Source organism: Xenopus laevis, chromosome 6S, assembly GCF_017654675.1.
Source record: "Xenopus laevis strain J_2021 chromosome 6S, Xenopus_laevis_v10.1, whole genome shotgun sequence".
Taxonomy (NCBI): Eukaryota; Metazoa; Chordata; class Amphibia; order Anura; family Pipidae; genus Xenopus; species Xenopus laevis.
Window position 1 is genome coordinate 71,863,315 of NC_054382.1, and position 22,028 is coordinate 71,885,342.

A 22,028-nucleotide genomic window follows, 5' to 3' on the forward strand; every position below is an offset into this window, starting at 1 on the left:
CTGCTATTGACAAGCTGAAACTTTAGGCTGGTGCAATAAGTTCATTATATAAAATATGGCATTACTAACCATATTCATTTTTAGGGTTTAGTTCTCCTTTAAAGTAACACCAAAAAATTGAAGTGTTTGAAAGGAATGACAATAGTATGTAACGTTGCCCTGCACTGGTAAAACTATAGTTTATATAAACAAGCTGCTGTGTAGCCATGGAGGCAGCCATTCAAGCACAGGATACATAGCAGATAACAGATACTAAATAATCCCAATATATACTACAGAGTTTATCTGTTATCTGCTGTGTATCCTGTGCCTTTTCTCCTTTTTCAGCTTTGAGTTTCTGAAACGGACACACCAGTTTTACCAGTGCAGCACAACAGTACATTATATTTCCAATCCTTTCAAACACTTTTCATTTTTGGTGTTACTGTTCTTTTAAGAGCTCTGGTATACAGGTGCTTGGGCTGTTCTGGGCAGCAGCTGAATGTCAAAATAACATGGCGCATTCGCTTGTAACCGTCATCGGGAGGAAGGTGTTGCTTTCATCTAACCCTATACTCAACCCCCCTCTCCATTTTACACACAGACAGAATGTACACAACCCACTTTGTTAAATCAGCAAAAGTGATTTGCTTACGCAGCCAGTGAATTTGCAGGAGATGCTGCTGGACATCAACGTGGGAAAAGAGAGTTCACCGTGTGTCACTACATGTTAACTCTCAGTTATCTAATCACATATATAGATCTGTGTAAATATATATATATATATTTTTTTTTTTTCACTTTTTCCCTTTCCTGACCCTAATTTACATATGCAAATTAGGATTCGGTTCGGTATTCGGCCGAATCTTTCACCAAAGATTCAGGGATTCGGCCGAATCCCAAATAGTGGATTCGGTGCATCCCTAGTTATTAACACAGTAAATATTGTATCTCAAAGTAAAACTGACTCATGTGCTTATTTCCTTTCTTTACTGGAATAAAAAATGGCTTTAACACATTTCCCTTGGCTCCATGAAAAGCATAAAATGGGGGTTCTACTGTATATAACAAAATATGAGGTTATTGGTCACAGAGGAGTTCTACAACCTGTATAAAACATGTTGCCTTTGTGGAACTCCTCAGTGACTTCTAATAGCCTCAGATCAAAATGCATAGAAAAGAGACAAATAATTCTAGGCCAGAACCGGACTGACAATTTGTGGGTTCTGGCAAATACCAGAGGGGCTGCTATAAGGTGCCATAGACAGTCAATATTTAGTGGGCTGGTGGGGGCTGATTGGGCCTCTGTGTACCTGAAATGCCAGGGCCTATTTTGACTCTCAGTCGAGACCTGTTCTAGACTATTACTTAATGACAAAGCTCAGATTTGTGATCGCTATGGAGGCAATAGCTGCTAGAGACCAAAACAAAACCATGGAAAATGCAATGTTATTTGTAAAGTTCAAGGTTTATTATACCAAAAAATGATGCCATGTTCATTTGTGCATTCAGCATTGATGTAACTGTGGGTAGGCTCAATCATGAAAATGATCTCTGTACAATCGTGCTGGATTATGGTGGCAGCAATACAAAACATAGTAGAGAGGAGGTTAAACATGGTCCAGCTGAAAGAGTTTGCTTTTGGGATTGTAAGAAAAACCTTTCCATCCAGAATACCCACTCACTCAAACTGTGAAAAACAAAAACAAAAAAATAAAATATATATATATATATTTATATCTTCCAATTTCACTAGTTGTGCCTTGCCAAGAATAGAAAATATATTAACTCCTTCATGACACAGATCATTTTTCAGCATGGATCTTCAGTGACAAGCATCTGACAGCTGCAGAAGCAGGGGGCGTATCATAAAGGAACACTATACAATATGTAAGCTATGTACATTAACTCCTAAAGTGCTGGAGGAGACACCGTCGCTCTCCAAAGCATAGCCACCTTGCCAGCACTCGAAAAAGTTAAATTTTTCCTAATCAACTGTTCTCTCAGAGAAAATTAGTGAGACTCCGTGATTTAAGTCACCGGAAAGAGTAAGCAACTCCTAAGAGTTAATTCATATTGATCTACAAATATCTAAGCACTTTCAGAAACCCCCTGTCTACCCAAAAAGCTGTCAGTTCACTTTTTTTCACATCCAAAGGATTATGAAACTTTACAAATTCCCCTCACAATTTCATTGTCCCAAATAAAGAAAACTTTTTTTTTCTTAAAAAATATTACAAATTTGTATTTGTTGCTCTGCAATATATTAAACTTTTTTTTTTCATCAAAAACCTTTTCTTCAAACATTTCATTTTGTCCCCTCAAACATAAGATATGTTCCAGAAAACTGTGATTAAAACTTTGTGTTAAAGCGCTTGTAGAAGAAAGCTGGTGGTTACTTTAAAAAATAAAGAAGGGGCGCTATGGGGATGGGGGGGCAAGTAGTGAGCTGGTAAAGGAAATAAGAGCAAAATGTAAGTCTGGAAGGTCTAAAATAAAGCAAATGCTTCAGAAAGTAACTAAATTATGTTTTTCACAGTTTCATAGAAGAGCAGGGGAAGCTCACAGTTATTTTAAAATGAAAATATTTAAGTAGTATGAAAGGGTCATAGTGGTGTATCATAGTAGTCTGGCAACTGGTCCATTTGGTACTGCCTGTGCTGTTGTAGCTGCTGTTGTTGTTGCTGCTGTTGTTGCTGTTGTTGTTGTTGTTGCTGCTGCTGCTCCTGATGTTGCTTCATGATCTCTTTTACTTCCTCCTCCAGTTCAGGAGGAATAATGAATTGATCATCAGGATCAGGTTGGGCGGGGGCTGCAAAATAGCCCCCTAGCTTTCTAAGAGGGGCATCTGCTGCAATTTCGATAAGGTTGTGGCTGTTTTCCAATGGTGCAACTGAACCATTAGCTTTTCTCTGTCGCCCAAGAGTATTGGAGGAAAAGTCTTGTCTCTTTCCAGAACCTCCACTGTCATCCTCATTGCCATTAATGACAATACCCTCATCAGTAGACTCCGTAAGTACCGCAGTTACAGTCTGGCATCCAGTCTTTGTTCGAGAACAATGGATATCCACTTCTACTTCCACCCGGCTCCCATTAGAAAAGACTCCTTCTATTGGCTCCTCATCTTCACTGTCCAGTCCATTGTCAGAGAAGGCACTAGAGAACGTAGCACTAGAGAGTTGTCTCTGGAAAGAACTTGAGAGACAGACTGGGTGTAGAGTGCATCGCTGCTCAATTGGACAACCCACAGGACCACCTCCATTTTCATGAAGAGAAACTGCAGAGGGCTCATCAGAAGCAGTTGAGCCAACTTCACTACTCATCTCTGAAGTAGATATCTCACTGCTTATTTCCGAGGCTAAGCCACTGCTAGAAGATGGCATGCCGAGGCTGTCAGGAGCCCGGTCCTTGATGACCACATTGACAGATGGGGTAAAAATCCCAGGGCTGGGAGGTGGCATGCCGCCATTTAGCTCACAGCAGCAAATACAGTCTTCGGTGACATTTAACTGCACCACCACTGCACATAAACTACCACTGCATCCATAGCTTTGAGCTAGGCTACACAACTTCTTAGAAGCTGCCAGGGCATCTGGTACATTCCTCACTGTTTCAACTGCTTCCTCCATTGAAAGGCTATCCCACAAACCCTTGCTCCCAAGAATGAAGAATTCGTCCTGCGGCGTTAGAGTCAGAGACTGCACATGGGGCCGGGGAGTGACGCTTGGGTGAAGAAATGTGTAACCCAGTATGCGCGTTGATTCGGTCACACCGTTAACTTTTCCATCCTAGAACAAAAATTTTAAAAAGTAGTCAGAAACCAGACAATACAAAACAAGCATGGGGATTGCACATTCTATCATCATAAAAGAGAAACTTTATTGTATCAAATATTAGAAATGTGATTCACTTTGTAGGTTTATAAACTGCACAAATTGCTACAATCGTTTTGCCTTTTTAGCTTTATTTTTCATTTTTGTACTTCGGATGTATTTTTCCCCTGATGAAGACCACTTTTGTGGTTGAATCGCGTAGGGCCAATTATTGATTGATACAATAAATGTTGACTTTTTTTATGATAATAGAGTGTGATTGTGATCTTAAAGGAAAACTATACCCCCAAAATGAACACTTAAGCAACAGATAGTTCATATCATATTAAGTGGCATATTAAAGAATCTTACCAAACTGGATTATATATTTAAGTAAATATTGCCCTTTTACATCTCTTGCCTTGAGCCACCATTTAGTGATGGTCTGTGTGCTGCCTCAGAGATCACCTGACCAGAAATACTTCAACTCTAACTGTAACAGGAAGAAGTGTGGAAGCAAAAGACACAACTCTGTCTGTTAATTGGCTCATGTGACCCAACATGTATGGTTTGTTGGTATGTTTGTGAGTACAGTGAATCCTACGGATCCCAGGGGGCGGCCCTTATTTTTTAAAATGGCAATTTTCTATTTATGATTACCCAATGGCACATACTACTAGAAAAGTATATTATTATGAAAATGGTTTATTTACATGAAGCAGGATTTTACATATGAGCTGTTTTATGCAATATCTTTTTATAGAGACCTACATTGTTTGGGGGGTATAGTTTTCCTTTAAAATGTGCAGTCTCCACTGGATTAGCACCTCGGTATTACTCAATTGGGTGTGTGCCTTCCAAATTCTAGTTCCATGCAGAAACCAGACAATATATTTAATTGAGGGCTATTTTCAAATTGATATATGATATAACATTAGCAGAAGCTGAGGGACTGTACACCCCATTATGTTAACTGTGCTTTGCTAGGAAAATGCACAGGAGTAGTGGCTAGCACCAACTGTAGCTTTCCTCCTTCCCAGCCTGTTATGTGATCCCTTTGTTTGGCGCCCAATAAGTTTTGCTATCGCTTGGTGACTTCAGTTAAGCATGTTAAGGCTGCAGGAACAAATCAACCCCTACGTAAACTGACAGTTTTGGATGATGCCAATTATATGTTATATCGCTTTGCTCAATTTTACACTATCTCCTAAAACATGTTTATATGGTGGCTAACAGACACTTCTAATGGAGGCACAAACACCCAGTATACATAAGTGAAAGGCAGGAACTGGGCACAAAGTATACACAGAGTCATGTGAGGGTTTATTCCAGGGACAGCCAGCACTAGCCGGCTACAGAATGGAAACAGCTGTACAGTTCCAAGTTAATAAATGGGTAGAAGTAGCCTGCAGAAGAGCCGTAATCAGCAAATGTAAAACCTGAATGATTTTATTTAATGAACCCTCATGCTAATTTCATTTACAGCTGTCAGAACCAGAGAATGCTGCTATAAAATATTAATTAACTAATTTAATAAATATTGGAAAGTTGCTTTTAGGTGGAGGTCCTCTTAGGATGTCAAGTTAAAGAAGCTGAAATAAAATGTTAAATGTTTTAAATAAGTACTAACCCCCTACCATCTACCCTGTAAAATGTCTAGCCCCATGTCAGATTTCAAAATTGAATATAAAAAAATCTGTTTGCTCTTTTGAGAAATGTATTTCAGTCCAGAATTCTGCTGGAGCAGCACTATTTACTGATGCGTTTTGAAAAAAAAAACATGTTTTCCCATGACAGTATCCCTTTAATGATGTTGTCAATGTTTGTTGTTGCCATGGATTATTCAGGTGGTATAAAACACTCCAGATAATGGGGCAGACTGTTTTACCCATCTTTCCTGGCCAAGAACAAAAGGTTTGCGTAAATAAACTTGTGAATAATCCCTTGAATAAACAAAGGCTTTTCCAACACATGCAATATCTCTGGCATTTAATGTAATATACATTGTGCTGGTAATCCTTAGCGTGGCATGGGCATTGTGAGTCAAATCCCTAACAGTGAGTGAGCATACAACTATTCACTATTTAGCTCACTGATTTCAGCTTTGTGTGAATATTTTACCAAAACTGCTTTCACTGAAGTCTTTAAGGTTTAGAAATGAAGCAAGTCATTTTCATAGACTTGACTCATGCCTTATTTTTGTCGGATAGTACAGCATTGTGCCCTAGAAATAAATTGCCTTGTTATTCCTTACCTCTGTGATGATGGCCTTGTGCTGCTTTACTCTCTTTAATTCTTCTTCACAACTGACTGTAAGGTGTTTGGACAGGTTAAGCGGCTTCCCATCTCTGCAGAGAACAGTTTGGCACTTGCCTACATTGGCAGTGGTGAGTGTGAAACATCCGGCAGGGTCCATGGGATCATGCTTTATGTGGCAGAGAACAGCAGAGCCTCCTAGTTTTTGTCCAGCTGTACCCAGTTTCCTAAAATGAAGCAGATGTTTGGCAACTTTGTCAGAAAACTGGGCAGTCATTCTCATTCTGTTTGCAAATGCAGTGTGAAGTGTGATACCTTCTCTAAACAAATTAATATCAAATTTGAAAGTATTTGTGCAGACCTGGGAAATAAAATCAGATTTGCTTTTATTGTACAAATTTTGCTAAATACTTATTGCTGGGAGTGGTGTTCAATCACTTCCCATGACAAGCTGCCAAGACAGAATATGCCTCCCCATAATACAGTGTCTCAGGAGAATCCTACAACAATTCCCATAGGGAGGAAGCACGCCAAACATATGATTTTGCCTTTTAGGACATTTATTCAGCAGTGTTGGCACAAGCTTTCGGGGTCAACCCCTTCCTCAGGTGCAAGGGGTTGACCCCGAAAGCTTGTGCCAACACTGCTGAATAAATGTCCTAAAAGGCAAAATCATATGTTTGGTGTGCTTCCTCCCTATGGGAATTGTTGTATGAAAACCAGGCTTGGAAGTAGCTGGAGGAGTTGAATGCACCCTAAAGAAAAAAGGAAAAGTAAGTGGTGTGCCGAAGAATATGTATGCAGGTATATCAGGAGAATCCTACACACCCGAGGACCTAAAAAAGCAGAGTAAAAGACCCTACCGTTCCTTTAACCATAAGTACATATATTCCATTATAAAGGTCCGGATGTTTTTTTTTCGGCTTTATCTGTACTTAAATATAAATAATGAAAATAAATACCTAGAACTCCCTGATTCACCTTTCATCTTGGTTTACTCAGGGTCACTGGCACATACATAACTAGTGCTGACTGAATTCATATTATGTACCAGGTCACTCAAATAGGGCCCTGAATAGTTGAATACTAAAAGAAATGAACCCAAAATGTGCACTCATCTGTGTATGTAGGAACAGTTTTTTCAGGCATTTGCTGTGCTTTAATGAAACAGCACTAACATTTTGCAGCACTAACATTTTGCAGCACTAACATTTTGCAGCCCCGCTAGAGCTGCAGCTGAAAAAATCAAATCCCATAGGTTACAACATTATTTTAGCTCCAAATGATGCATTGGGTGTTTAGCTGGAAAATGTGCAGCAACATCAGGACCTCAGTCATAGTTACATAGTCAACTCACTGCACTGTAGGACAGGAACCAATCAGCACCTAGCAGGACCTGATAGGGAACTGAAGCCTGTCTGTGCTTGTGTGACTGCAGGGCTGTGATTGGCTGTTCCCCTCCTACTGTGCTTCTAGCAGGGCCCGTTAGGACACGCCCATTCCTCATTTGAAACAGACAGGGACCAGAGAACATCTATAGGGAGCTCCAATAAAGGTGCTATTTTTATTGATAATTTTTAGCACCATGTAAAAGCAACACCATATATTACTTATAATTGCCTACAAAATGAGTGTTTTTTCACTTATCCTATATGTCTCCTTTATTCTGCCTAGCACATAAGTAACATATCTGTATTGTTTTTGGAACAGACACTAACATTTTCTACTGTATGAAAGTATATGTACAGTCATATACACACAAGCATACAAATATAATAGACATACAAACCTCTGCATAACCAGGAAGGTATTTCCCATGTACTCCTCCTCGCTTTTTGTTTTTTGCAGTTCATCAGCTAGAATGTCACTCATTGTGCACTGCAGCAAGCTGGGTACCTCTACATTCCGCTCACCATCAAACACACCATATACAGCTTCACGGTTATCACAGAAATTGTTGACTAGAAGGGATGCTACACAAAGCCTGAAACAAAAAGAAAACATGGTGTTTTGCTTTAATATCATTACAGGCCTTGCAAGTTAACCACTAACTTGTGAGATTTAAAATATTAGGCACATTTATTGGGAATGTTAGGTACAATACGCTTATAACCATATAAAAGTCATTCTTTATCAGTTACATTTCGTGGCCACACGAGCAGATTTGGGGAGATTAGTCGCCCTAGCCCCTCCCCCCCCGAACGGCCTTCCCCATGCCCTCCACCGGCTAAAATAAAAATCGCCTGGGGGAACGCACACGCGCTGATTCGTTTTCCGAAGCCGCCCGAAGTTTCCTCACGAGGAGGAAAGGCAGGGGAAGGCAGTTCAGGGAGATTGTTGCCCCAAAGAAGAGATCTGTCGCTGGGGCCACTAATCTCCCCAAATCTTCTCGTGTGGCCAGACCCTAAGGGTTAGTTCACACGAGGATATTCGGGGAGATTGTCGCCTGGCGACTAATTGCCTCGTCTTCGGAGTGACAATCTCCCCGAACTGCCTCAGCGTGTTTTCCCATAGGCTATAATGAAGTGTAACTCCGGGCGACTGTGGAAAACGCATCGCCGCGTGTGCTTTAGTGCAGACGACTTTTCATTATAGCCTATGGCAAAACACCATAGCATGTTCCAGCCAACGTAACGTTTCGGTCCCTACCGGGAGGGACCGGAACGTTACGTTGGCTGGAACATGCTTAACTAAATACACTTTCTACTTTTGAAAAATATCCCTGTGTTGCTGGTTCATTTGAGAGTGCATATGTGATACATCTGTTTGCTCCTTTAAAAGAAGGATTTCAGTGCAGAATTCTGCTGGAGCAGCACTATTAACTGGTGTGTTTTGAAAAAAATGTTCTCCCGCGACAATATCCCTTTAAATCTTGCCCTAACTGGCCTTTATGCAAAGTGTTATATTCCTATATTATTAATAAATGAGAGATGCCATATTGATTACTTTTCGGAGTTAAAACTAAATATCAAGAACAGACAATGCAAACTGGGCAACTGTAACCTCTGTGGAAATAATATGGAGAAATGTGTGCCAAGCTATTCCATTCAACAAAGCATCATCCAGCATATCCCTACTTTTTTTTTTTTTTTTTTTAGGATAATGCTCCTTCTATAAATTGTCTGATTTCCAAAAGAATGCTATTATTGCAAGTTAGAATGCATTTGCATAAGAACAGACAGCTTTAGCTTTTTTCCTTGTGTATATTTCCAGAACCTGCAGGGAACTTGCCATTCCATTCATGCATTCTAAAGATTCCATTTGTTGCTTGAACTGTAGATTTTTTTTCAGAATGTGGGAATGTTACGTATATATTAGCGGGGGTGGGATTTTTTTTTTGTTCAAAACGAGAGAGTTACACATTATTTAAGGCAACCAAAATTAAATCCTAGACTAATAGGAAAGGAGCACAAACATGTGGGATAAATCAGCCCAGAAGCTAGCAAAACTCTATAGAATAACTATTGTTTGGGCAACCGTTTTGAAGATCTGACCGTGTGAAATTGTGTGGAGCAGGTGGCACAAGTAGTTAACATTCCCAAAATCTGACATCATACATTATGCAGCCACTTGAAGCCAGATCTCCAGCAGCCAATCAGCAGTGCTTCAGTAGGAAGATTTCCTGCATCCCCTAACTTGTTGCATAGCAACCAGAGGCAACAAAAGAGAACAGAACATCATGGTCTAGGCTGCTTTGTGCAGTCACATCTAAGACTAGGTTCCCATTAGAATTAAATTCTTTCCCACGTGCTCATTCATTAGAAAATGTGCATTCATTCTGCCTAAACTGCAGCAAAATCAAATCTGAAGTTGGATTATCAAGTAACCCTCCCACTCTAGCAGTTCAGAGTTTTCTTTATAAAACTATAGCGCAAGGCACACTGTTTACTGCCTGAACAATCCTGCCCTACATATAGCTGCTTGCTGACATTTCTGTGCTTAACAACCTCTATGGAAGCTTCAAGGACGAACAGAGAAGGTTTAGCTAAATCAAATGAGAAGCTATACTGTGAGATGGGACATACTTGCTCTTTACACCTGATGCTTCAGCGTATCCATGGCTCCACACAGCTGGTGCTCCGGATGCTTCACTGCCAGAGAATCCACAGGACGGCTGGTCCACCTTGAAGAACCGAATGTTGCTGCTAAGCAAAATAAATTAAATATTTCACTGGTTTATTAAAAGTACATATAGTATAACATGAAGCTATTGATTTGGCGATTGAGCACTGTGTACATAAGACACTAGGGATGGGCGAGTTTAAAAAAAATTAGTCAAAAATTTGCTGGCGCCGGAAATTTGAAGAGATGCATTAAAGTCTATGGACTACTTTTTTTTTTTTTTTGATGTGCAGGAACTTTTTTTGACGCAGAACATTTATTATTTTTTTTGGACGCACAACTTTTTTCCTCCCATTAAAGTCTATGGGTGTCATTTCCAGGGTAAACACAGCAAAAATTCGCTCAACCCTACAGGACACATCTCCACTAAGGTTTTCGGCCAGATGACAGGTGGTTTTTCAGCCTAAAAAGACACATTTGATCATGTTGGCCCAAAAAGTACCTGTGAAACAACGACAGTTGGTTTTGGTTTCCATTAATACAGAAAGAAAAAAAAAATGTGTGTGGGGTGTAGAGTGTTAGCTATGTGCCCTTGTGTGCCATGAACCTTGTTTTTTATCAGCATAATCTCTGAAACAAGTACAGCAACTGACTACAAAACCAGTGTTTGTTTAACAACAATGCACCTTGCTTATAGTCACAAAGCATGGGGTTAACATTTTTATATTGTAAGGTAACACCAAAGAGCAGAAAAACAGGTTTGCTATCTTGCTACAAAGGAGCACATTAAGCTTTATATATCTATCCAAAGTCACAAAATATATATATTTACATCAAAGGCATCTTTGCTTACATTATTACATGACTGATTTGGTTCTGGGAAAGATAAACACAACCCTGCTACCATATAGAAGGAGCAGTCATGTGATAACCAGGAACAGAATATTACAGTAGAGACATTGCAACCAAGTTACAGTATTTCACCAGTGTTTTTCCTAAGGATAATGGGAATTTAAATGAACAACACAATCAAAATTCCCAGGAATGTCCAGATCCCACTGTTCCGTTAATAAGTGGAAGATAATTAACATGTTTTAACTTTAGCCTTTACTCAAACCAATGCAGCAAAGTAGTGCCAGATTTAGCTCGGTCATGTCATCTTTCTCTTCATGACACCTAAGGGTGCAGGCTCCACAGAGCTAATTTGCTGCGTCAGGCACAGTTGTAAAAAAAAAAAAAAAAAAAAAAGTATTTATAGAAGTCTTGTGACTGTATAAATTCCTCGAAGGTGACCTCTAATGATTTACCTTCTCTTGGTACAGTGGGATTTAAAAGGTTCATGTTGCTTAACTTATCAACATTACTTTTAACCCACTCCCTAACCACTGACATACAAAGGTTTACTGAAAGGGGTAGTTTACCTTTAAGTGAACTTTTAGTATGTTATATAATGGCTAATTATAAGCAACGTTTCTATTGGTCTTCATTGTTTGTTTTCCATAGTTTTTTGATTAGCTTTTTTCTTCTGACTTCTTCCAGCTTTCAAATGGGGGTCCCTGACCCCATCTGAAAAACAAATGCTCTGTAAGGCTACACATTTATTGTTATTGCTACTTTTTATTAGTCATCTTTAGGGATGGGTGTTTTTATTCACCTTGTTTCACCACGAAAATGATGCCCATAGACTTGTATGGCATTGCGCTTCAAAAAAAAAAAAAAAAATGACGCGGCAAAAAAATTGACTGTAATGGGCGTTGGCGACATTTCGCTGGCGGCGAATTTTTTGCCGAAACGGGTCAAATTCGCCCAAGGCTACTCCTTTCTTTTCAGGCCTCTCCTATTCATATTCCAGTCTCTTATTCATATCAATGCATGGTTGCTAGGCTAATTTGAACCCTAACAACCAGACTGCTGAAACTGCAATCTGGGGAGCTGCTGAATAAAAAGCTATATAACTCAAAAACCACAAATAATAAAAAATAAAAACCAATGCAACTTGTCTCAGAATATTAGCCACACTAAAACAGTGCAAACTGGGAATGCACCGAATCCCGGATTTGGTTTGGTATTCGGGCAGGTTTTTGATTTAACAAAATCCTTGTGAATGACCAAACAGAATACTTAAAATCACGTGACTTTTTGTCACCAAACAAGAAAGTAAAAAAATGTTGAAGTACATGCAATTCTCTCTTTCCCTTCCCTAATTTGCATATGCAAACTAGGATTCTGATTGGGTTCGGTATTCAGCCGAATCTTTCACAAAGGATTTGAAAGTTCAGCCTAATCCCAAAACAGTTGATTCAGTGCAAACTATTTATTGAGATGCTTGGCATATACAAATTACATAGGATTTCTTTTTGTAATTTTCTCAAAAACTAAACCCTTTTTTGGGGAAAGCAAGAGTTAAATATCCACTAGCCTACTAGATATGTACACTCCACAATGCAAAATTAGCTACAATTTGTTTCACATGACACTACAGCAACCAGAGAAGGTGTGGTAGAAAGGTTATTCTTGTGGCTAATAATCACATGCAAGTCATCAAGTGCATGCAAAAATACATTTGGTACTCACTTCAGAAGCTCCAGGGTTTTGTGATCCAGGAGCAAGCGGGCATTACCAGTCAGGTCCAGTTCCTGCAGTTTGGGAGGCAGGTTTTCAGGCAATGTGATTTCGGTGAGTTCATTGCAGCTTAAGTCCACACACTAGGACAGAGAAGGTGAGGAAACCTGTATTTACTACAAACATTTACCGTTGTGTGTCTCCCACAGACATAAATATGTTTAGGCCCTTGCAAATGGAAGTACCATTGCTCAGAGTAATTTGGAAAATAACTAAAGCAGATGTATACACAAAAACCAAGACAGGACATATTCATGGATGCAATTTTAATGGACAATATATTCCTGTGTGTAGTTTGAGTAGAGAAGCTTTCTGGAGTATACAGACACTAAACCCAAATCTGTTACAACTTTTTACCCAACTCCAGAAGTTATGCAATTCATATATATATTATATTGCTATGTATTCATACAGATGTTTTTTTGTGTCATCACAGCACAGTTAAGGATAGCCATCAGTTGTTGATGATCATCCAGTAATAAATATGGTCAGGAAATGTAATCCTTGAAGTATCGTAACAGGGGCTTCCCTGCTAGCTGGGCTCATATTGGTGTATTGGGTAATGGGTGACAGTCTGAAGATTAGATCGGACTGTTTCCATATATCTGAATTTATTTGTAACCTTTCAGAAGCTAGACACTGGAGGGGGTGTAACCGGATCCTTATTGAGATTTACATTAACAAAATAGCAGGGTTTTCATTAAAATGGGAGTTCACCTGGGTTAACTTTTAGTATGCTATCAAATGGCTAATTCTAAGCAACCTTTCAATTGGCCTTCATTTTTCTCTTTTGTATAGTTTAATTATTTGCCCTTTTCTTTTGACTCTTTCCAGCTTTCAAATGGGGGATCACTGACCCCATCTAAAAACAAATGCTCTGTAAGGCTTCACATTTATTGTTACTTTTTATTACTCATCTTTCTCTTCTGGCCTTTCCTATTCATATTCCAGTCTCTTATTCGAATCAGCGCATGGTTTCTTGGGTAATTTGGACCCCAGCAAAAGTTGTAAACTAGAGAGCTGATGAATAAAAAGTGAAATAACCACAAATGAAAAATGAAAACCAATTGTCTCAGAATATCACCCTCTAACCTCATGCTAAAAGTTAAATAAAAGGTTAACAACTCCTTTCATTTACCAATTGTCAAAAATCAAAAGCGCTTGGATTCTTTAATTCTTACATTCCATGTTTCCCCCATTTAACATTTGCATTTTCCCCCGATTTTTCAAAACTGCTTTTAAGATGACACACGATTAGAACAGCTTACTAAAAGTAAACGGATGAGGAAAGGACTTCCTCTTGCCTCCAGTTTTAGCTCTGTTACATGATTCTAATTCATTGCATGCCATTGCCAGAACAAGCTTCCTCTCCGTGGGAAAATGCTGTAACCTTGAAGCTAATCTTTGGCTGTTCAACTCCTGGACTAACGATCTGTACTGTTCATGCTTCAGCAGGCATGTAAGCAACTTCAACATAATTATAAGGAGGAAAAACATTGGAACAAGTGTTGTCTGCCAAAAATGCTGTAAATGAGGTGCCAGAGCATCACTGTCAGATTTCCTTATATCAAACTTGAAGGGGCTGGTAAGCTTAAATACGCCTTGACTGTTGGTGTAATTACATCTCTCATTTTTAATAATCTAGTGCAGGCAAGTCCTGCCACAATGCTATAACTAAAGTCATTGATAATGCCTGTAAGTCACACAGAAAGCTTTGTTTCAGCACACAGACAGAAGCAGAGAGTTTCAGAACTGCATGTGACATGTAACAAAGGAAAGACTTCCAAAACAAAACTGAAAATCTCAATTATATTCATCAAGTGCAGGCATGTATTGGGTAATAACAAATGTTCTGACATGGTGTGCACAAATAGTCTAAATTATAGCTTCTAATAAAAGTGAAGAACCTCAGTTTCAGGTACCAACAACAATCTTAAACTGGGTAATTAAAGTTAGCAATCTCACACTCAAATGCAACATTAAATGCATTCACATGATGAGAGGAATACATACTTGGCTTGGATGTTCCCTACAAAAGGGTAGGCCATTTCTCAAGATTTTTTGTTTTGTTTTATGGAAGAACAGCAAATTTCAAGGTATTGAAATAAAATGTCTTGGGAAAACACTTTATCTGATGTATGCTTGTTAAATAGCCTTGCCAGATTTTCTTTTCCTCCCAATAGCAGCTTCTCTTTGTTGTTGTCATCTTTCTTGTAAAAATGTAATATTTAATTGTGTATTTCATTATTAATGGCAATAAGACATGGTGTTGCCACCTGCGTTTCGTTGCAGCTACGAAACACCACAAGACATAAGACAATGATGAGAATTGTCTCTGCTAAAACACTCAAACCACATAATACAAACCTAGAATTGTCATTTGAGTGTTAGAGAGACATTTTGGAGCATTGTCTGGCGTTTTGTAGCCGTGACAAAACACAAGCGAACATATGGCACTATGTGCAGTACAACCACATCTGAAAGACCAAAAGGGTAAAAGGACCCAAATCCTTCCAATTTCTGCAACTATAAGATGTACAAAGGACAGCCACTGACTCATTGTAATTTGAGGAATAAAATGACTATTTAGCACAAGAAAGTCAGTGTTATTTTGCTTTTTAGCCACTAGTAAGTTTTTTTTTGCAGCATGTATTTAATAGTTACTTTATAAAGCACTTGTAAATGACAAAGTGAAGTACATTAAACAAAGTTGCAATAAGAGGACAAACACTAATACAAATGTTAAGGAGTTTAATTATACTTTTTTTTTTTTTAAAAAATATAATGCTTATGCTATAACTCAATGTGCAAGATTATGCAGTGTCAGTAATTATGCTTGTCCCTATGAACCATGCCTCAAATCCTTATATAAACAAATAAACTAGAAATTCACCAGCAACCAGTGCAAAGTTCATAGTACACAACTTATTTTATAAGTAAATATGTCTTAGTATCAATGCCGTATGCCCCATCTTGTCCAGGCCATTTGTCATCTTTCAAAAAAAAAAGGGAGTGGGCTTGTTATTGCCCCTGTAATTGGTGTCCCATTTTTTGCTTACAGATCAGATGAAATTCATTTTTCAGGGATTTCTCTGTGTGATTGTAATCCAAATAAAAGAGCAGTATGCCCCTTTGTTCAACATCGGTTCACTGAATAGTTATTGAGCTAAACTTAATTTTTGGCTATTGTTTAAATTGCAAGAAACTATAGTTTTCACTATTTATTGAGCTAAACAGGGATACTGAAGCTGTTCTGTGCTTATGAGGTAGATCATTAGATTACTAGTATATAACCCATGCCTTCCTTCACATTTGTGACTATTTTTTTTTTTAGCAGTCAAGGGATGTGATTTACTAATGAGCATATTTTGATTCACTGAGGATTTTGTTACACCTCTGACTAAAAAGAATGTGGTGTATTCTACTCCAGTTTATTTACACACATTAATAAAAACACCCATATAGTATTATTAGTCCTAAAATAAGGAGAATTTAAAGGAGAAGGAAAGCTACCGTCTATTGCCAATAGATTAGCCACAATAGTGCAAGCTATGACACTATATTTATTCTTCAGAATGCTTGACCATACCCGAGTAGACAACTCTAAAAGCTCTCTCTTTAAAACTCTCTTTTTATTTAGAATAGCAGCTGCCATATTAGCTTGCTGTGACATCACTTCCTGCCTGAGTCTCTGCCTGCTCACTCATAGCTGTGGGCTATTTCTGATAAAGCTGAATTAATTTTAGCCTTAAAATGTTTTTCACACTTCATGTCCATATAGAAAGCAATAAGGTAAATATGCAAAACTATTTAAAAAAATCTCAACCTTAATCTCTGTGAGCTGCATAACTTCAGGGAAGACTTCCAAAAAGTTGGAGTGAGCGATGACTGTGTGCATACGTCTGCAGTTCATAATGGTTGTTGGCATGGCTTTCAGCTTGTTCCCGCTAAGATCTATCTCTTCAAGCTCCTCCAATTTGGCCATTTTACTGCAAAAAAAGAATGGTGATAATTCTTAAATGCGCACAATTCCCAAAGAACGTCAGGCAATTAAGATCAGACTCATTCACTGCATACTGTCAGTTCACCTCACTGGTTTCAACTTTCATTTGGAAAACTGAAACTGGCATTGGCATGACTTATCTTTTAACATTACAGGAAAGATTGGATACCTATGTTCTGTAGATTAGACCTGTGTCAGTTCAGAGGCAACTAGAAATGAGCAGGCTAGTCGCCCAGCAATTAATCTCCTCTAGCACTGGCTGCTAGTCTCTTTCAGATGCTCCCCCACAGCAGCTAACATGCAAGTCACCACTGGTGAAACAGAAGTGGTGGAAAGTCGCCTGATGCTTCCTCGCAAGGAATGTATGTTCTCCCAGCGGCGACTCGCTTGTTAGCCGCTGGTGGTACATATTGGAGAAACTAGTCACCCGTGCTAGAGAAAATTGGCCATGGGGTTATTATTAGTCTCCTCATTTGTCATTGCCCTAAACATACCAAAAATAGGTACTCACCTTGCTGGGAAACTTTGTAGATGATTGAAGGCCATGTGCAGGATCTTCAGGTGGGGATGTCCAATTAATAAAGGCACACACTTGTCAGTGAGATTATTATTAGTCAGATACAGCTCCTGCAATATACTGTGTGACTCTTCAGACAAACCTGTGGCAGGAAGTGTTTCTAAATTGTTGGCAGAGGCATTGAGGCACCTTAGGCTGCAAAAAAACAAACATTTTTTTTATATATAGCTGGACCTATGCTAAAGGGATCCGGTCATGATTTTTATGATGTCTTTTTTATTCCCGAATTACACTACAAATAATTCACTCTACCATATAAAATTTCATTCCTGAACCAGCAAGTGTAATATTGTTGTGTAGGCAGCCATCTCAGGTCATTTTGCTTGGTCATGTGCTTTCAGAAAGAGCCAGCACTTTAGGATGGAACTGCTTTCTGGCAGGCTGTTGTTTCTCCTACTCAATGTAACTGAATGTGCCGCAGTGGGAACTGTATTTTACTATTGAGTAATGTTCTTATATCTACCAGGGAGCTGTTATCTAGTTACATTCCCATTGTTTTGTGAAGCTGCTGGGGGAGGGAAAGGAGAGGGATGATATCACTCCAACTTGCAGTACAGCAGTAAAAAGTGACTTAAGTTTATCAGACCACAACTCACATGACTGGGGGCAGCTGGGAAACCACAATATGTCTAGTCCCATGTCAGATTTCAATATTAAATATAAAAAAATCAGTTTGCTCTTTTGAGAAGTGTATTTCAGTGCAGAATTCTGCTGGAGCAACACTATTAACGGATTCGTTTTGGAAAAAAAATTTTTTCCCATGACAGTATCCCTTAAGCAACATTTTGACTGGTTTTCATTGTTTTTTTATTATGTGTTTTTTTAATTATAACTGTAATTCTGCTTATTTCCAGCCTAAAAATACTATCAAGGTGTTTAACCCCAGCAACCAAAAGCAGACCGACCCTGGAAATTCAATGTTATTTGTAATTGCTTATCTTTCTTTTTCAAGGCCTTTCCTATTAATCCAAATAAATTAGAATAGTAGTAGAAAAACAGTACTGTCTACACTGCATATTAAGGTGAACTACAGGAATAATAAGAAACTTTGACATTCCATATAAAGGATCTTTGTGGACTTTTATGAAAAATTGGAAAAAAATTATCAGGTATATTATAAAGATATACATGTGGCTCTTGGAGTAATATATTGTACACATTGGCAGTATCTAACAATGAGCCACTTCTTGGGAAATTAAAGGTATCTTTTATAAGGATTCAATAGTTAAATGGGATGTTCACCTTACAGTTAAAGGGGATGAAAGAAATGTAATTGGCCAGTATAAAGTCAGAGATATAATACATTAGTTCTAATGAACCTGGAGTTATACACACACACTGTGAAGGAGTTAAAGAATAAGTCTGTTTTCTGTAAGGTGCCTTTTCAACATGTTGGTACTTGCCACCTGCAATAAAATATCATGTGGTGCTCTGAAAAGCTATATAAATCGCTTCACTAAAATCTAAGATCTAGACTCGCCAGTTACTGCGAGTGCATTCTGGATCTTTCTAATAACAGCAAAGGCAGGAAATAATGTTTTAGTGGAATTCTGGAATAATGAAGGAGAAGACAAGTAAACATTGGCTGGTAGTACTTAAACTATAAGCACATAGACACATAGGCTGCCTATTCAGCCATTCTAGACCACATGGGCAGCTTTTTGGACTGTGCAGGGGTCAAAGGAATTATCTTTCCAACTGATATCTGGCTATGGGTTCTAACAGATTTCTTTCCATCAGGTTTGAATATTCCTCTGTTGATGAGCAGACCTCATCAAACTTTTAAAGGTCTGAAAGGTCTGCATTGGCCCCTATTATGATATTATGTATCACCTTGTATGCCTAGTGTATTCTAGTCTGAATATCAAGTAACAGGGAATGTTTGCTGGCTATGAATGCTTCTGAATTGTTCCTACATTGCAAACTGGAGAGCTGATGAATAAAAATCCAAATAAATCAAAAAAACACAAATAATAATACATTAAAACCAATTACAAATAGTCTCAGAATAGCACTCTCTGCATCATACTAAGGGCAGATATATCAAGGGTCGAACAATAAATTCAAATTCTCAAGTGTCAAAATTTACACATTCAAATTTTAATCCCCCTATTCGGATGCAAATTCGAATGAGAGATGTATCACACCTCGACCATGGAAACAATCCTAATTCAAATATTCGCCGCCTAAAGCCAGCTGAGTTTATGTCAATGGCAGAGGTCTGTTGAGCCATTTGTAGATGTTAAAAGCCTCCCTGACAGAGTTTTTTTTTTTGGGGGGGGGGACTCAATTCGTACAAATCTAATACAAATCAAATTTTCGGGTTGAAACCATTCGTTTAAATATTAGACATTCTAATTTTTCTTAAATAACCTCCCAGTCAAATGTGAGTATATTCGAATTTAAAAAAAATTACATGAATTCGACCTTTGATAAATTGGCCTCCCCAAGTTAACTCAAAGGTGAACAAACCCTTTAAAAAGTAGAAGTGGATCGAAAATGCCTATCATAACATAAAAAAAACCTTTGTTTGAATAATATCCATTTAAATATTGCTGTGTAGTGACAGAAGTCTAGCTTATTAAATAGAAACTCCTTGCTGCATATATTCTAGGTAAAGGCATTCTTACCTGTTTAACTTAAGCAGCAAGTTGGCAGGGAGTTGCAATAGCTGATTATGCTGCACATCGAGTACCTCCAGTTCAGTGTTTTCAATGAGTTCTGGAAGCCTTTGCAGCCGGTTGTAACCTAAAAGTAGCTTTCTCAGAGCACTGGTGCAGAATAACCTAATAAGCACAAGAAAAGCAAAAAGATACTATGATTTTACAATGTTAAGATCTGTCAATTACTAGGTAGCATCTGGTCACTACTGTGCTAGGCACGGATTTTGTGCAAACTACATTGTAATTCATTTCATGTATGGAAATAAGGAGGGAATGCTGGGACAAAAGTAATGAACCAGTTTATTTAGAAATTTGTGAACAAACAGGAATATGGCACTATTATGGTACATGGCATGTTAGAATACTTACATAACTTCTGAAATACGTTGCATACAATGAAATACAAATATGAATACTGTCAAAAAGTAATATTTTATTTAAATTTAAGTTTGTAACTGTTCATCCACCACCTACAAATATGTTATTTCTTGTCAACAAGGTCTTCAATCTGTAGTCTCGTCGAGAGCCATTAATGCCATTTGGCCTAGGGATGAAGTGATCAGCCTGAAAGTCACATACTAATTGTTGCCTTCATAAATTAAAAACTAACAAAAATATATTTTGATGCAGAAAGCACTGGTTTCTATGCTGTACATAACGTGAATTTGGATTCATTACTTATGAAGCCTTTTATCTTGAATTTCCTATGGCATTTATATTGTATATTAAGTTAGTCTCTAAACTATGCAAGTGTGTGTCCCCTTAGTGCTTGCCTAAGAAGAGCATGTGCTCTGGGGTAAGCTGTGCTCTGCAACTCACGCAGAAAAGAGTGCAACATCAGGAAAGGGGAGCAGCTACCGGTTGCCATTTATCAAATGGACCACGCAGTGTGCAAATATTTAAAAAAAACAACTGCTTGCATTGTAAATGACCCCTATAGTTTTTGTAATGCAATCAATTATTTTTACGTTGTGATTGTTTTTTAGTCATGCTGCTTGAATTCTAAATGGATATCTGGTTAATGACCCTAACAAGGACAAGTGGTTTGTATGCTTTTTAGTAGCTACTGTTCAACTTAACATTCATGTAAGCTGAACAGAAAACAATATTAAAAAATAAAGACCAACTCATTCAATTGATTGAATGAATTTGTAAATTTTATATTTTTAAATTTGTATATATGTACATACATATGCTTTTTTTTAATGTAATAAACTAAATGATGTACTCACCGGGCAGGAAGCTCATTTAGGTGGTTGTGGCTCACATCCAATACCTCTAAACAGCTGCTTTCACTGAACCACTCAGGAATGGAATCTAGTCGGTTTCTGATGAAAAAAATTCAAAAATAGTTTATATATATATATATATATATATATATATATATATATATATATATATATATATATATATATATATATATATATATATATATATATATATATATATAAAATAAAAAGCTATGCTTACAGCACAGAGTTAGCACAAAAGAGTTAAAGCAACTTTATATAGTCTTATGCAATGGTCTGTAACCTCTACTTCAACATAGTTCTCTTTTCAGTAAAAAGTTACAATGTATTTTAAATGTAATCAATAAAGATATCTTGGTAACTTAACAGTTGCTAAGCGAAAGACAGCAGAAGTTCAATTGCACCCTGCAATAAATGTAATTTCTAACTTTGGACCAGACCTTTGCTGAAAAATGCACTGGGCACAAAGCTACTTAGTGTGAACATGGCATTACAGTACTCCAACACAATTGGCCATGGTTCCTAATGCAGCACTGGGCTGGTGCACTTGCTCTATAGTAAAGTCAGTGATTTTACTGCTACTATATTATGAATTGATGGGAAATAGGGTAGAAATTGTAGCATACAAAGTACCCTGGGCTGTTGAGTTTTTTAGCAAAGAACTTTGCCCAAGGTGTAAGGCTACCAGTTAGATTTGCTGTGGGTGCCAAGCAGGGCCGTATTTATATATAGGCCACCCCGAGGGGGGGGGTGCCTATTTTTTTTTTTTTTTTTTTTTTTTTAGAAAAAACCCTCCCCACCCTC

The 22,028-nt window shown here is 38.0% G+C and overlaps 1 protein-coding gene across 2 annotated transcripts in view; it reads right to left on the minus strand.

The window, feature by feature from the left end:
• Nucleotides 1-1,428: 1,428 nt before the first annotated feature.
• Nucleotides 1,429-22,028, minus strand: part of phlpp1.S (PH domain and leucine rich repeat protein phosphatase 1 S homeolog) — a 66,041-nt gene continuing 45,441 nt past the window's right edge. Inside the window, exons 9-17 of one of the 2 annotated variants that reach the window (XM_018269468.2) lie at nucleotides 21,207-21,302; nucleotides 19,942-20,097; nucleotides 17,246-17,446; nucleotides 16,558-16,720; nucleotides 12,684-12,814; nucleotides 10,073-10,189; nucleotides 7,837-8,031; nucleotides 6,046-6,274; nucleotides 1,429-3,767 (exon numbers count right to left, since the gene is read on the minus strand). In XM_018269468.2, coding sequence (XP_018124957.1) covers nucleotides 2,586-3,767; nucleotides 6,046-6,274; nucleotides 7,837-8,031; nucleotides 10,073-10,189; nucleotides 12,684-12,814; nucleotides 16,558-16,720; nucleotides 17,246-17,446; nucleotides 19,942-20,097; nucleotides 21,207-21,302 — 2,470 coding nt within the window. In that variant the 3' untranslated portion in view covers nucleotides 1,429-2,585. Of the gene's footprint in view, nucleotides 3,768-6,045; nucleotides 6,275-7,836; nucleotides 8,032-10,072; nucleotides 10,193-12,683; nucleotides 12,815-16,557; nucleotides 16,721-17,245; nucleotides 17,447-19,941; nucleotides 20,098-21,206; nucleotides 21,303-22,028 lie in introns of both variants that reach the window. The other variant, XM_018269467.2, reaches the window with a different exon arrangement.